This window comes from Pleurodeles waltl, chromosome 11 (genome assembly GCF_031143425.1).
Source record: "Pleurodeles waltl isolate 20211129_DDA chromosome 11, aPleWal1.hap1.20221129, whole genome shotgun sequence".
In the NCBI taxonomy this organism is placed as follows: domain Eukaryota; kingdom Metazoa; phylum Chordata; class Amphibia; order Caudata; family Salamandridae; genus Pleurodeles; species Pleurodeles waltl.
Genome location: NC_090450.1, coordinates 29,428,030 through 29,440,640, shown reverse-complemented (window position 1 = coordinate 29,440,640; position 12,611 = coordinate 29,428,030). Strand labels below are relative to the sequence as shown.

The window sequence follows — 12,611 nt, the reverse complement described above, 5'->3', positions numbered from 1 at the left end:
GACGCATCGCTGACTTTTCCAATGCATGCAAAATGTTGTATAAATTCAGACTCATACCGCCATAAAAAAACATGTTACAAGTAACTGTATACCTGTAATAATTCCAGTACTTCCACCAAGTTAGATGCAAAGGAGTAGAAGAGCATAAATGTAAGGGCAAGTCATCCAAACCTTGATAAGTCTGTGCCCTACTTAATGGAAAAATAGAAAAAGAAAGGAGAATATTACGTAGATGGGTCACACTATTTGCTCAAATAATCACAGTGATAAGAGAGTCACATGAGATAGTCACAATCTGTGAACAATAAAAGCCACACTCTTAATTACGTCCAGATACAGACTCAAAAAGGTGCCGGTGAACCATATTTTAAATGAATACAAAACATATTCCTGACAGAACTACGAAGTACCAAGAGCCAGCTCTGTAGGCTGCATCTCTGTAATGAGCCGGACTGGAAAATAATCTTGAATGAAACGCTGACTGCATGTAACAAGTGTTATCATAGCTGATAAGAAGTACAAGAAGTCGCCACGTTGGCTTCATCTCCATGGCATTCTGTCAACTGATACAAACGAAAGAATATATTGTGGTTCTGATGGACCCGTAACCCATAAGAGTAAACACAGTAGGATTCGTGAGTGACATACCTGGTTTCCGTGGGCTTGTCTGCCAGCGTCACCCCTAGCATAGAAGAATGCCGAGGGAAATCCAAAATAAACTGCCCATTTTATGACGAAAACAAAATGCCCTAAAAGGCATGAAGAAAGGACTATTTGCTGAAGACTATAAACGTAAGAACATTTTGGCCATATTGGCCTGACAATCATCATTATCGAACGCCTTCAAAAATATTTATTATATTCAATATTAGCAATAATCCTAGCCCATAAAATAGGTGCAGTAAAAAAATCAACTTGATAACATTTCTAGTGTCTCTGGGCGCGTCAGGCAATGTTTCCCTTGACGTGAACAGTTGTCAATGCATATCCTTACTTGGTCACCTGTTTCTTAAGTGTGTTGCAACGTCCTGATAAAAATGAAAACATGACTCTATGAAGTGTCACATGTTTTCAGACATAGTAAAACTGACAAAAACTATGTAGTGTTAACCAGAGTACATAATGTAACGGTCATAATGGCTATATTTAAGAGAAACTCACAGATCATGATTATTATGTCAGTGGCCCTAAGTTCAACACGGCGAAATAACAACTTTCATGGACCAACATTTGGTCTTGAGGTTTATTTGTGTATAGATGGTCTATATTCAACCCTTTCTCCTTGGCCCTTAACCGATTAATCCCTTTGCTTTCCAATTTTTGAGATGCCTCCAGTCTACTTCCACCCCTCAGATTGTTTCTTATCAAGTCAAGTCCATGGAATTTAACATCTAAGATTTCCATTTATTTATGGGTGACATTAAAGTATCTCCCTGAGATTAATATTACAAAAAGCTTGGGTGGTAGGGCATTTTTTACCTTACCTGCATCGTCCACCTACTATTTTCTTTGTTATTTCCTTTCCCACCTTTATTGTGCAATCCTCATGGAAGGTGCAGTTTTCATTTCCACTACTACCTAGTTGTTTAGATTTAAAACTGAAAAAAAAACTATTTTCATCTCCAAAATCACATAAATGGTAACCATTTCCTGCATGACTAGTCTTGATTCAGATCATGTTGCAAAATGATGACCACTACCTTATACATCATAGATGATGCCCTCCTTTCCACAGATGAAGATGACTCCTGCCTCCTGATATTGCTGGATCTCTCAGCAACCTTTGATACCACCCTGGAGTCTCAAACGTGATTCACCGGCAATGTCCTTCCCTAGACTCCCTCCTACCTTTCCATCCAACACAACACCAGTTTATTTAAATGGGCACTTGTGGACTCCCTCAGGGTTCCATCTGGCCCCTGTCATCCTCAGACGCTACATAGAGCCACTTAGTTTTCTACTCGCAGATAGCAGCTTCAATATTCACAAATATGCTGATAATACATAACTGTACTTGAAAGTCTTCTCTGCACAGCCCAAGCAAGACAGAATTCCTGTTATCTGCAAAGAACATAAACAAAATATCAGTACAAACCTGACTGTGATATAGACCTTGACAGTTTCAAAACTCATCTTTAACTCAATGCCAAGTCCCTTGTATTCACCCTGAGCACCACCATAATCCTCAAGGAACATATTGTCAAAAACAAAGGAGGGCTGGTACTATTTTTTGCAATTTCTTCCACAAAGCGACTTCTGAACTGCTTTTCAGCCTTTATACACTAGCATATGGATGGTGATAATGCTGTGCTATGTGACTTTTTAGAATCCAATCTGGCACCCCTTAATGGCATTCTACAGGCCACAGAGCGGCATGTATCATTCAGGGCCTGAAGAAATACGATCACATCATTATCATACTGATTGAATTCCATTGGCTCCCCTTGCCAGCCAGTACCATCTCCAAAACCAGCTACATCATTTAAAAAGTGATCACAACTAGAAAACCTGCTTATCTTGCAGATGAGTTCACCATCTCTGGTGTTTCTTTCACACCCACAGCAAGGACACCATCAGACTGCAGACTAAGAAGTGTACAAAAGACACACAAAAACAGCTGGCCCTTTCCATTTATGCACCCAGGATTTGAAACAATATCCTGTATCTTCCACAACCGCATAACCACTGTTCCAATTGAAGAAAGAGCTGTGGTTGTGAATATTTATGAGAAACCAACAATAACACTTCCGACAAACTTGTATTTTTAATTTGATATATCAATGTAACATCTTTGTGGAGCCTGAAATAAGGACATATACATTTAAAAGAAATTTTCATTTTTCTGCTGTTGGACTTGAGTAAAGATAAAAACATTATGAACTTGAATGTCCGAAGTGGATCTGTGCAGTAGCGTTTTTAGAGTAAATTCAAATGTAATTGACACCAAGGTGCATCAATGGATACAACTTGGACACAGAATACAAACATACTTAATCTGAGTGCTCCGCTAGTTTATTTTTTATGTGTACAAATACTGGGGGTCTCCTCTAGGTTTTGGTTTCACACATCTCAGCAACAGGTGTTTTCAGTGTTAGGGCCCCACTATATAATGTTTTAGTACAATATATTGGACCATAAGGGATGTGCAACTAAGATATCCCTGTTGCCTAGTTAAAGTTTCTGTACGTTATCTCCCATGTGGCTCTGCCAGTATTTGTACACCATAAGCAGTATAAAAGCAGATTTTGTTATGATGAATACATAATATGTATGAAAAATATTTTTGTAGTTTATGTTTTTCCTACAATAAAAATATATTATGATATTTAATATTTTGGCATACAAGAATCTGCTAGATATAATCTGCAGCACCAGTGAAAGGGCACACATCCAGAAAGCAGCTGTTTTTGAGATCTGAATCACAGTTCCCTCAGTAAGAACAAAGGATACAATGGGAACTCACCCAAAGCTAGGACAGGTGACAATTTGTGTTTGTGGCTGGCAGAGGCAAGACACATAGATCACTTACTAGCACAGGAATAAGCTGTGAGTTGTGGAGGAGCACACGCCAAGCACTAGAGGACTACCTAGTGCAGAATTGGGAGTAAAGGAGGTAGAAAGGGACACAATTCAACAGCAAACAGAAGCCACAGAGTAGACAAGTGAGAGTCTGTGTGGAGTCTGTTGTTTTAAGATAGGGCATACCAATTACTAGAGCAGTCAATGGATGCTTCAAGAGAGGCGATGTAATCTAGTGAATAATTTCTGGCACTGAAATCAGGGAGCTTTACTGACACACATGAATCAAGAATTTGTGGACAGTCAGAAAACTGACACTAGGGGGGAGACGACCGCCGGGCTGAAGACCTGGGTCTCCAGCCCGGCGTCCGTCACTATACCGCCGGCAGTATTTGGACCCAGCTTACCGCCGCGGTTTTCCAGCGGTCTGAACCACCATGAAAACCATGGCGGTAAGCACTATCAGTGCCAGGGAATTCCTTTCCTGGCACTGATAGGGGTCTCCCCCACCCCCACCCCGACTCCCTCCCCTAACCCCCCACCTCCCCTGCCACCCCCCAAAGATGGCAGGGCCCCCCTCCCCACACCGAACCCCAACATCACTGCACCCATACCCACACGACACGCACGCAGGCACGACCTACATACTTACATACTTACACGCACACACGCCGACATACATGCCTACATCCACACACACAGTCATACACGCACACCCACATTCACACATACACGCATACATCCATACAGACATACCCGCAGGCATACACGCACTCACACACCCCCTCTACATACACAGACGCACACCCCCACGCACCCACACAACACACAACACCCCCCCAACACCTCCCCTTACGGACTTACCTGGTCCGACGATCCTCTGGGAGGGGACGGGAGCCATGGGGGCAGCTCCGCCGACACCACATCGCCAACAGAACACCACCACGGTGAATCACAGGTCGTGATTCGCTGGGCGGTGTTCTGTTGGCGCGTGGAGGTGGAGCAACCTCCACTTCCCCGCGTCCCGCCAGTATGGCTGTTGGCGGCTCTCCATGGGAACATGGACGGAGAGCAGCCAACGGTCATAATACGCCGAGCGGAAGACCGCCACCACTGACTTTTACATTCTGAGGAACTGCAATGTCCCACACATGATGGCACATCTACAGAGGGAGAGGGTTTGGCTCATTGGTATGTAAGCTTTTGAATGTGTGTCCCTGTTATGGCACCTGTCGCCACAATGTTCCCTGTGGCTTTACCTACCCTGATACAGGTCCTATCTCTGTGCACACAGGTGACTCTGGCTACTCTAACCTTCCCTGGCTGTTGACACCAGTGAGGTACCGTGCCACTGAAGGGGAACACTATTACAATGAGGCCCATGGCAGGGCGAGGCACGTAATAGAAAGGACATTTTGCCTCCTGAAGGCCAGATTCAGGTGCCTGCATGACACTGGAGGTGCCCTCCTCTACACCCCCGCTAAAGGTATGCCAGATCATAATTTCCTGCTGCATGCTCCACAATCTATCCCTGAGACGTCAAATACCTTACTAGCTGATGAGGAGGAGGAAGCTGGACCAGTCTCTAGTGATGCAGAAGTGTAAAGTGATGAGGAGGCAGATGAGAAAGGTGCAGCAGACCCAAGGGCTGAGCTCATAAATAAGTACTTCCAGTAACAAACAGATATGTTGTCTGTGTATTTGCATGTGTTGTATGTCAACAAACCTTGGTATCAATGGTCCACTTAATTTGGAATATCAGTGGTGGTGTACTCTGTACCTATCCCTTTGTGTGTGTTGTGGGAGGTGAGTCATAGCATGTAAGGTGCGGAGTTTAAATTTCTTACCTCTCACATGTATGCAGGTTGCAAGACACACATCTCCTATGGACAGGACTGTATTGTGCTATGTGTCCTGCTTTCTCCTGTTCTCATGTCATTCCGGCGACTGTCTGTGCATCTTAGTCACTCCTACCTATTGTTAAAGCCATTCATATTCAGTATCCTTTGATTACTGTTCACTGAGTTATGTTTTGCACATTAGAGGTGCCATCTACAGTGTTTTGTCAAGTATGTCCAGCGACTAGTGATGTAGAAGTGTATCTGTTGTGGCCTGTAGAGTTGCCTACTACACTGGGCACCTCAAGTATGGACTACATATGTGTTTTGTGTGGCACCATGCCTACTTTCCTGATGGTGGTCTCTGTCATGGTCTTTTTCAGGTTGGCTAAGTGTATTTACTCTGGTGTGTGGCAAGACTGGTGACTCCCTTACATCCGCCCTAGCACATATATGTAGTACTGTGTCTGCTGAAGAGGATGCCTCCCTCCACAGTCCATTTCACTGCCTGTTGGATTGCGGCCAATTCCACATTGACATTTTGGTTAACATGCAATTGTACCTATACAAGTAAAGACACATATGCAGTTGCTGTGATCTATGGTGTTTATTGTGAGTAGAGTGGCAAACAGGCGATGAGTGGGGTCATGGTAGATGAAATCCTCATAGTAGATTGCACAGCTGTAGGAAGCACAGGTCCAGTGTCCATGGGCCACAGGAAAATGGAGTAATGTTATTGAACAGTTAGTAGGGTATACTCAGGAGAGGGTCCCTTCCTGGCAGTGGATTTAGTCTTGGCATCTGCTCCAGCCGGATGTCTGGGTGGACGTCCATGTTTGGGGGGGGGGGTCTTCAGCTACAGAGGGAGGGGTGCCAGTGGCCTGTGGTTCCCCTGGAAGGGCCTCCATTCTACTACCTGCTGCAGATGTTGATGGCTCAGATGAGGTGTTGGTAGTGTCCTGCTGGTGGATGGAGGTAGGACGCAGGGTAGTTGTGAGCTCCCTGACCACCCGTGTAATGGAGGCCATGGTAGCATTGTGGGTCTGACACTGCTGCCTGGCCTCCTGGTGGTATTTCCTCTGCAGCCTTTGGTTTTCCCCCAAGATGGTAATGATCTGGCCCATCCTGACCTGGGTTGCCCTTGGCTGCCCCGTCCTCTGGCCACAGGTGCCTTCCCATGCCCTCCACCCCATGTGCCTGTGCCCCTGGCATGGTGTGCCGACTCCCAGTTTCACCAGGACCTTCATTGTCTGGGCTGTGAGTGGTCGACTCTGGTCCCTGTACTGTGGGACACACGACTGATTGGACAGTCCTTGGGGCACAGGTTTATGGACGCATGGTTGGCTGTGATGGTGTTGCCACTGGTGGGTGGCATTGATGTGGGCAGAGTGAGGCAGGGAGTAGTAGACTGACCAGGGGTCACAGTTAGATGGGCCAGGTAGGTCATCAATACCCAGACTTCCAGTGGTGTTGTCCTCACTGGGACCTTCATCCTGAACAGGGCTGGCAGCCTCTGGTAACCTCTTCCTGGTGCCACTGGCAGGGGAACCTGCTGATGGAGTAAGAGAGAGTTAAATGTTGGAGGTGTGTATGGTTGTCTGTTAGTGTGATGCATACAGTGGCTTGACCTGAGTTCCAGCAATGGCATTGGCAGGTGCAACACAGTTCACACTGTTTGTGGATGATGACATGTGTACTAGGCTCCTTGGGGTTGTTGTGAATCAGGCTTGGTCACTTTAGCTCGGTGGGTGGGTTCTGTTCCTGTGTGATGGTTCACCTGACTGGTTTGCCCTGTTAGTTGGTGGGAGATTCTGGTTTGGTATATATGAGTGAGAATGGCTGTACATTGCAGCATGGTGTCCAAACGGGAGGAGGATATATGTGTCTGAAAGGTTGTTTGTCCTGTCTGTGCCTGTTGTTCATGGAGTATACCTTCTTTCTTTCAAGGCCAGGATTAGTCCATTTCAGGGTAGTAGGCCTGGATTAGTGGCCTTTAGGATTGGTGACAGTGCTGTGTCTGGTTTTGGGCTAGCATTGTGTTGTGCCATTGCATTGCTGTCATTGCCATTTAGTGGTCCTCAGTCGTAGCATCCAGCTTTTGTAGCTAGTGAAATAGTCATACATGCAAGAGGTGTGATGTGACGTGCCCATTGCAGGTTTTTATGTGGATGGGCTACTGCATTGTGGGAGTCGGAGTGATTGTACTTGGCAGTGTAATCCGTGCACTTAGCAGGGAGTGTGTGGGCATTGGGGTTGGGTGATGGTGTGGCATGGAGGAGAGGGGCATTAGGTGACTGGGTGGGTGGTCTGGTGGGAGATGGAGTGAAATGGGGAGTGTTTGGGTGGTGAGGAAGCATGCTGGACAGGTCGCATTCGTGCCAGGGAGTGTTAGTTACTAACCAGAGTCCAGTCCTCCAGGTATTCCAGTCAGGTCCTCTGGATGCAGGATGTCCAAGACCGTTTCCTTCCACAATTTGAAATCTGGGGTGGGGGGGACGTACCGCCAGTCTTTAGTTCTGCCGTTGGTGCCTGGATGGCATGGATCACACCTTCCCCCATAGGTCGTTCCACCTCTTTCTGATGTACTCCCTGATACGTGGATGGGTGCCCCCTTAGTTGACACTGTCAACTATTCTCTGCAATAACTTCATTTTCCTGGCTATGGATGTTTGCTGTACCTGTGCTCTTAAGAGTTGTGGCTCTACCCTCATGAGTACATCGACCATGACCCTCAACTCCTCGTCAATGAAAAGTGGGTGCTTTTGACGTGGCATGGTGGTTGTGTTGTTGGTCGCGGTGGGGGTTGTGTGTGTTGGGTGCAGTGTAGGGTGCTTGGTGGGGTGGGGGTGTTTGGATGTGAGTGGTGGTAGGTTGTGGTGTTTGTGTGTAGTTGTGATGTGTGTATGGTGTGGGTAAGCAGTTGTGTGGTGTGTGGTGAGTGTGATGTGTATACATGCCTATAGTGTATATGTGATAAGTTATGATTTTGTGCCTCCTAGCTGTCTGTGCATGTGGGTTTTTTCACAAAGGATTTTGGGCTGTGTAGGGTTCTGTTATATAGTGCTGTGAGTGGGTGTACCTGGTGTGTGTGTGTGTCAGGTGTGGGGTCTTCGAACTGTCTAATGTGGTGTTGTGTTTTGATAGGAGTGTATGGTCTGGCCACGTTGGTTCGCCCGCCAATGGTTTTCCACCTGTGCTGATTTGTGGATCTTAAGACGGTGGGCGGTAAGTTGTCGGCGTGGCGGTGCAGGAGGTGGGACCACCTCTTTCCCGCCCATCAGTGTCCTGGTGGTGTCAGATTTTTGGCTGTTTTTTGGCGGTCTTCATTGTGGACTCTTAATATGGCGTGTGGAATACTGCCAACACCAGTGGTCTTTTGGCGTCCGCCACCACAGGGGTCTTGCCAAAAGACTGCTGAACTTGTAATTAGTGCCATAGTGTTTATGGGAGATGAGAAGGGTGTTTAGTGATGCAGCTAGTACTGGTGCAAAGTTCTGAGAAGGAGGGCCTGGACTGGGTAAGACATGATCAGTAGTTGGTCTGGAAGATTGGTTCTAAACATGTTTATGAGTGTAGTTTTAATGGCAAGGTAGATGGAGGGTGTTTCTGAAAAGGGTGGTGGTGATATCACTCAATCTTTGGGAGACAATAGGCATTTTCCAAATATTTTCTGTATTCATAAGCTTCTTTATTATCTGCCAGTTAAATATTTAGGGGACTTCATTTTGCTGGAGACAGATGCATTTGACTCTTGTCATAAAGTATTTGTGGGAATGCTGGTGTCTTTAGTAGCACATTTTATTGTTTTACCCATAAGAAGATCCTCTTTCCTCTTCTTGTTTCCTTTTTAGGTCTTGTCTACAGATTACCTTGGCTGCCTGTTGGAGAACTCATTTTGATTGCATTACATATACTCACCGTGGGCTTTGGTCATTCCTTGCTCATTACTGGATGGCTTCATTGTCTATATTACTTACCTGCTCTTGATTTGATGACATTCCATCCTTTCTTGTGTTTGTCAAGTCCTAGAACGTTTGGATGTCACAGTTTTTCCAAATAGTAAATATATGTTTCTTTTACTGCCTGCTATCAGTGGGCAGCCTTTTTAAAATATCATTTTTGATCATTACAAAATGGGCATCAGCACATATGCACACATGCAAAACAGGCATCTTGCAATGCAATGTTTTTTTATTTGATCAAATCCCATTCAAATATGGCTGCCATGGATGCACATGCATCCTTATTGGCTTTCTTGGAGCAGAATGTATTCAAATATAACAAAAGTACTTCAAAGATGGCAGCGGTGGATAGGCACATCCGTGGTAGTCATCTTTGAATGCATTTTGTTAGATTTGAACAAATTCAATTCCAAAGCAGCCACTGTGAATGTGGGTGCTTCATCGGCGGTCATCTTTGTTTTGGGTTTCTTAAAATAGCACCAAGTGGTGCATTTGGATATGGATATTTGAGTGATTAAATGGACATAGGAAGAGGCTGTGGAGAAGTGTTGAAATGAACTGTTGTAAACCGTCCATCACTCCATGGTCTTTAGCTGAAGTCTCAGCATTGTATAGTTATATTTAAAATGATGATTCATTTTATATCAAGCACCATAGGGTTCTAAACATATTTTTTACCTTCTCAGTTGCTCACCTTGGATATCTGGTTGAGTCATCATGTACAGAAGCGCCCAACATAGGGTGGATGTGGTGGTTTCAATACTGGCTCCAAACAGCTCTATTGCAAGGCGTATCAAATTGTCCTGGTCAAACGTAGTGGTGGCATCATCAGAGCCCTGGGTCAGGTGGTAAGAGGCAAGTTCAGGATAGTAAAAGGAGTTTTGAAACATTTCTCTTCACATATCATTCCCTTAATCCTAACCATTCTTCAAATAAATTATTTAAACTAATAACCTGCTCTTAACTTGCTCTTTCTTTCATGAGTTCTCTTTACATACTCAATTGTAATAAACCCTGACTATGGACAATATTAACCTTTGGCTTTAAGATCACAAAATATTTTAAATTATTAAAGTAGTATCTATCATGCAGCATTCTGGGTTCTACATAGATCACAAATGACCTCCTTGTGAATTGTGGTGCAAATTTGATGCATCATTTGCTAATCTCATAAACTGGAGAAAATAGGAAACATCCCCATCATTGTTACCAGATCACTCCGGGAGTGAGTCAATCATTTAAAATTTTGTAGAAACCTAAACAGCTGGCTCCTTACGGTTGATTGTCCTAGTTAGCACTTTCAATGTTCACACACTCACAATTTCGGGTATATATTCGTATTGCAACAAGAGAACCTTAGAGGACAATCTTTGGGGCCAATTTATATTTTGGCAGATGGAGGTTTGGCAGTCAAGGCAACAGAGTAATTTACTCCATCGCCTTGACTGCACCTCTGCCCGCCAAATGATGAAGGGCCAGATGTAGGAAAGCCTTTTCCCGGTCCCGGCTTTTTCCCATGTAAAAAATCCTATTCTGCGAGTTGGTAACCTGTTATTGACTTACAGAATAGGTTTGCAAGGCTCTATTGACCGCATTCTGGTCGCAAAACAATGCTACATCGCGCTGCGACTTGCAATTAGGAAGGGAACGCCCCTTCCTAATTGCAACTCGCAAACCTATTTTGCGAATCTATAAATAGATTACCGAATCGCAAAACAGGCTCTGTACATACCAAAGTGGTGTTTTCCTGTCGCAAACGGTCTGATTCGGCGAATTGGGCCGTTCGCGACAGGAAAAATGGTACGTACATGTGCCCCCTAGAGTTAAGCATAGTTGACCCAAAGAAAGAGCTGGTTGTCTTCCATAATCACTAACAGGATCTCATGCAGTGAACTTAAATCAAAAGGCCAGCCATGACTTTGCAAACACAACTGAAGATCAATCCCAAACAGGCAGGCTTCAGAGATTCAATACTATCAGCATACTTACACTACACCCACCAATATTAAGTCCAAAACTATGTAACATAAATTGTGCAGACCCAAAAGCACTTAGGAAGGGAATACACAGTATAGTTGTGCCCGGGGTAATATTTTTATTTAAAGTCACTTATTGAATGTTCAAATCACTCTTCCATCTCCATGATAAAACCTCCTGTTTGAACCAGAAGAGGCTCCCACTTGGTTGAAGTCACTAGTACTTACTTTGACCAACTTGGTCAGGTAGAAATCAATGAAGTCTTGAGGCTCCTCTGGAATTATTTTCTCCCAGTGGCTTTCAATCTCTTCCTTCACAAACCTGCTTTGAAAATCGTTAAGCCTAAATACGGTCTGATGAGGTCCTGGAAGGAGCTCCATAAGCCTGGGAAAAGCATCAAAGAGCTGGAAGAAAAAATATTAACAAATACACTCATTGCTATCTCTCAATATAGATTTCAGACACAGCCTAGAGGTGTGCACAAGATTTTGGGAACTGTTTTGCCTAACTCCGCCTGTTTTTACTGAATTTGTTTTTGTTGGTCTTAGGACTCTGCACACTTTACCATTGCTAACCAGAGTTGAAGTGTTTGTTCTCTCTCTTTTAAATATGGTGAAATTGCCTTGCACCCAATTGGCACATTTAATGTACTTGTAGGTACCTAGTAATGTGATACTATATTTAACTAAGGTCTGTAAATTAAATGCTACTGGGAGGCCAACAGCGCTTATTGTGATACCCACTAAAGTAGCCCTTTAAACATACTTCAGACTTGCCATTTCAGCGTGAGTGTGCAGTTGTAAACTGCCATTTTGAATTGGCAAAACAAAGCTTTTGCCATGACTAAGCCTTCCTTTTTAATAATTATAAGTCGCTCACAGGATAGGCCCTAAACAGACCACAGGGCAGAGTGCCGTGTGTTAAAAAAGTTAGACACGTACTTTTAAGTTTTACATGTGCTGGTACTGAAACACCCTTAAGTTCGTTTTTCACTACTGCAAGGTATGTCTCGCCCATAGTGTAACATTGGGTTACCTTATTACATTCAATAAGTGAAAACATTCAGGGGGTCCTTCTGACCCCGGTGGTCTAAGACCGCCTGGGCCAGGGTCGGCGGGAGCACCGCCGACAGGCCGGCGGTGCCCCGCAGGGCATTCTGACCGCGGCGGTTCGGCCGCGGTCAGAAGAGGCAAACCGGCGGTCTCCCGCCGGTTTACCGCCGCCCTTAGAATCCCCCATGGCGGCGCAGCTTGCTGCGCCGCCATGGGGGATTCTGACACCCCCTACAGCCATCCTGTTCCTGGCGGTTCGCCCG

The 12,611-nt window shown here is 44.9% G+C and overlaps 1 protein-coding gene across 1 annotated transcript in view; it reads right to left on the bottom strand.

The window, feature by feature from the left end:
• Nucleotides 1-12,611, bottom strand: part of LOC138265293 (cytochrome P450 2J5-like) — a 272,214-nt gene that overhangs the window by 59,208 nt on the left and 200,395 nt on the right. The window contains exons 5-6 of the mRNA XM_069212899.1: nt 11,524-11,700; nt 10,014-10,155 (exon numbers count right to left, since the gene is read on the bottom strand). Of these exons, the coding sequence (XP_069069000.1) occupies nt 10,014-10,155; nt 11,524-11,700 (319 nt within the window). The remainder of the gene's footprint in view (nt 1-10,013; nt 10,156-11,523; nt 11,701-12,611) is intronic.